The sequence below is a fragment of the Takifugu flavidus genome, chromosome 17, assembly GCF_003711565.1.
Source record: "Takifugu flavidus isolate HTHZ2018 chromosome 17, ASM371156v2, whole genome shotgun sequence".
Classification (NCBI taxonomy): Eukaryota; Metazoa; Chordata; class Actinopteri; order Tetraodontiformes; family Tetraodontidae; genus Takifugu; species Takifugu flavidus.
Window position 1 is genome coordinate 3,769,231 of NC_079536.1, and position 4,206 is coordinate 3,773,436.

Sequence of the window (4,206 nt, forward strand, 5' to 3'; positions counted from 1 at the left end):
CTCCGATCTGCCTGTCGATCTCCCGTTCCATCCTACCCTCACTCGTGAACAAGATCCCGAGATACTTGAACTCCTCCACCTGGGGCAGGACCTCCTCCCCAACCCGGAGAAGGCACTCTATCTTTTTCCGAGCGAGGACCATGGACTCTGACTTGGAGGTGCTGATCCGCATCCCTGCCACTTCACACTCGGTCGCGAACCGTCCCAGCATTTGTTGGAGGTCCCTGTTCGATGGCGCCAGAAGAACTACGTCATCCGCAAAAAGCAGCGACGAGATCTTCCGCCCACTGAACTCGACACCCTCCACTCCCCGGCTGCGCCTAGAAATTCTGTCCATAAAAGTTATGAACAGAACCGGTGACAAAGGGCAGCCCTGGCGGAGTCCAACCCTCACTGGGAACGAGTCCGACTTACAACCGGCTATCCGGACCAAGCTCCTGCTCCTTTGGTACAGGGACTGGATGGTCCTTATCAAGGGACCTTCCACCCCATACTCCCGGAGCACCCCCCACAGGATGCTCCTGGGGACCCGGTCATAAGCCTTTTCCAAGTCCACAAAACACATGTGGACTGGTTGGGCAAACTCCCAACTCCCCTCAAGCAAATGAAAACCCCAAACAGCAGTGGAGCAGCAAATCACTACAGCTATTAATCACTCGGATGCAACTTATAATAGCTCATGGATTTACTCTATTAAATGGTGGGAAATGAGACCTGACACCTGTGCAGAGTTGGAGTGATCCATTTACAATATAGGGGTGATTTGGAACTCTCAATGTCAGCCCAAACAAGGGGATTATGCCAAAGTGACAGCATATCCTGCATAAAACTGCAAATTTTCATCCGACACATCGTACCAAGATTGTTGATTTTAATATTAGTCCTTAAATTGAGCTCTGTAGCGCCCCCTCGTGGTCAGTACCATAAACAGAGGTCTGACCATATTGAATACGCTGCCTGTTGCAGACCAAGCAGCTGCACCTTCTGAGAATCCACATAATAGAGTCCAGGGTTGAAGATACTTAGCAATGCAAAGCCAAACACAAGACTGTTTCATCCCTTTTTAACTCTCAATGCAATTGACCACCAGCCATGCTGTTAATTATGGCTGTTTTCTTAAAGAAAAAAAAAAGATGATGGAGGACTTGATTATCAGCTCAAAATCGAATAATCCATCATTCGTCTTCAGATATTGTTCCTGAAAGTCCAATTCTGTTGTTGGTATGCAGTGTCAGTCTTCAGGGACAGAACGACTCTACATCTTAAAGATCAGACAATAGACACAGAAACAATAGTTATTGTGAGCGATTACTGAATTGAAACGACAGATATGCTTTTTAAAAATCTAATTATTGGTTAATTAAAAAAAAAAAAAAAAAGGTTGGGCGCGCTCGAAGCGGCGCGCTGTCCAGCAGACGGCGCCATGGATGACCATTTTTTTCCTCCGTGCCAACAGGTCTTGATCTGGTCAAGAACCATGTCCAAAGATGTCTTGGAGAGAGGTTCTGAGCTCCGACGGGGAGACTATCTGATGGCGAAGAACGCAGAGTGGAAGGCTGTCTTTCAGGTAAATTTCAGGTGCAACACCTCCATCCAATAGATACTTACAAAATCAAGTTACACAAACAAACTTTCTTTCTGCCTGCAGCATGATGCTAACTTTGTCATCTATGGCTGGAAGCCCGTGTGGGCTTCAGACACTTACGGCATGGATCAAACCCGCCTGTGCATGCAAGAAGACTGCAACCTGGTCATGTACAATGATGAGGACAAGCCCCGCTGGCACACAAACACCGCCAAAGGCAGCTGCAACACCTGTGTCCTTTCACTGACCGATGAAGGGAAGCTGGTGCTGGAGAAGGATGGCCAGGAGATTTGGAACTCTGGCCGCGATCATGGCATGAAGTGAAATAAAAGAAATGTTTCACCAGTTCACAAATGAGTCTTTGTCTCTGTGAAGTAACTTAAAACTCAGTGAAAACAATGAAAAATACGATTGTTTGCAACAAATGACAACCCAAGCACCTCACGTGACTGTTCAGTTATTGTCATGCCGTTACCCAGGACCACCTAATTAATGGTCACAGTGCATGCGTGCATGTCAGGCCCTGCAACATCCCCTGCATCTGAAATAAGATTCAGCTCACCCTTCTTTCGCCGCCTGCATATTGAGCAACCACCAACGTTCAGTTAGCAAGGTTTGCTTGAGGGCATCGGGGTTAGTGTCGCTAACATTAATGTTTGCTTGAGGGAAATGAAAGTGCCAGCAGAGCACAGGAGAGGTCGCGCTAACAAAACAGACCTGAAAACTGTTACACAACTTCTTCTTGGTATGAAAAGCTCACGGAGATTAACCAGACATGAACACTTTTACCAAAGTTAATTATTTCTCAATAAGGTCACCACCAGTTTATGTTGATAACCTTCATTAGAGGGTGGAGGGGGTGTTTGGAACTGGTATTTGGAAACGGTACCAACATGCACTTGGTGTGGTTAACATTTATGCACGCAAGAACACGCCTTGCATGCCGTTGGATGTCGATATTTTCCACGAATCCTGGCACAAACAAGTAACACCAAAATAAATAGTCTCATGTGAAGCCAGTAAAACAGTATAAAATCATGACTCTGTCATGGTTGTGCAAGAGTGAGCGCCCGGTCATCACCCAGCGTTGATGGCCATAGGTGAGGACTAAGACGTAGATCGACCGGTTAATCGAGAGCCTTGCGTTCCGGCTCAGCTCCTTCTTCACCACGACGGATCGGTTAAGCGCCCGCATCACTGCTGACGCCGCTCCGATCTGCCTGTCGATCTCACGTTCCATCCTACCCTCACTCGTGAACAAGATCCCGAGATACTTGAACTCCTCCACCTGGGGCAGGACCTCCTCCCCACCCGGAGAAGGCACTCTATCTTTTTCCGAGCGAGGACCATGGACTCTGACTTGGAGGTGCTGATCCGCATCCCTGCCACTTCACACTCGGTCGCGAACCGTCCCAGCATTTGTTGGAGGTCCCTGTTCGATGGCGCCAGAAGAACTACGTCATCCGCAAAAAGCAGCGACGAGATCTTCCGCCCACTGAACTCGACACCCTCCACTCCCCGGCTGCGCCTAGAAATTCTGTCCATAAAAGTTATGAACAGAACCGGTGACAAAGGGCAGCCCTGGCGGAGTCCAACCCTCACTGGGAACGAGTCCGACTTACAACCGGCTATCCGGACCAAGCTCCTGCTCTTTGGTACAGGGACTGGATGGTCCTTATCAAGGGACCTTCCACCCCATACTCCCGGAGCACCCCCCACAGGATGCTCCTGGGGACCCGGTCATAAGCCTTTTCACAAAACACATGTGGACTGGTTGGGCAAACTCCCAACTCCCCTCAAGCAAATGAAAACCCCAAACAGCAGTGGAGCAGCAAATCAGTACAGCTATTAATCACTCGGATGCAACTTATAATAGCTCATGGATTTACTCTATTAAATGGCGGGAAACAAGACCTGACACCTGTGCAGAGTTGGAGTGATCCATTTACAATATAGGGGTGATTTGGAGCTCACAATGTCAGCCCAAACAAGGGGATTATGCCAAAGTGACAGCATATCCTGCATAAAACTGCAAATTTTCATCCGACACATCGTACCAAGATTGTTGATTTTAATATCAGTCCTTAAATTGAGCTTTGTAGCGCCCCCTCGTGGTCAGTACCGTAAACAGAGGTCTGACCATATTGAATACGTATCTTAAAGATCAGACAGTGGGCTTCAGACACTTCCGGCATGGATCCAACCCGCCTGTGCATGCAAGAAGACTGCAACCTGGTCATGTACAATGATGAGGACAAGCCCCGCTGGCACACAAACAGCGCCAAAGGCAGCTGCAACACCTGTGTCCTTTCACTGACCAATGAAGGGAAGCTGGTGCTGGAGAAGGATGGCCAGGAGATTTGGAACTCCGACCGCGATCATGGCATGAAGTGATGCATTTGAAAGCCAAACTCTCATCACTGGGCGTTTCCAACCCTGTCCTGTAAACTGGGTTCAAATAAAAGAAATGTTTCACCAGTTCACAAATGAGTCTTTGTCTCTGTGAAGTAACTTAAAACTCTCAGTGAAAACAATGAAAAATACGATTGTTTGCAACAAATGACAACCCAAGCACCACACGTGACTGTTCAGTCATTTTCATGCCGTTACCCAGGACCACC

At 48.1% G+C, this 4,206-nt stretch overlaps 1 protein-coding gene across 1 annotated transcript; it reads left to right on the forward strand.

Annotated features, from left to right (window-relative positions):
- The first annotated feature begins 1,415 nt into the window (after positions 1-1,415).
- LOC130513799 (B-type lectin plumieribetin-like) lies at positions 1,416-1,939 on the forward strand. Its single transcript, XM_057012856.1, has 2 exons — positions 1,416-1,567; positions 1,649-1,939. The coding sequence occupies exons 1-2, from the start codon at positions 1,424-1,426 to the stop codon at positions 1,907-1,909; spliced, it is 405 nt and encodes a 134-aa protein (XP_056868836.1). The 5' UTR covers positions 1,416-1,423; the 3' UTR covers positions 1,910-1,939.
- The last annotated feature ends 2,267 nt before the right edge of the window (positions 1,940-4,206 follow it).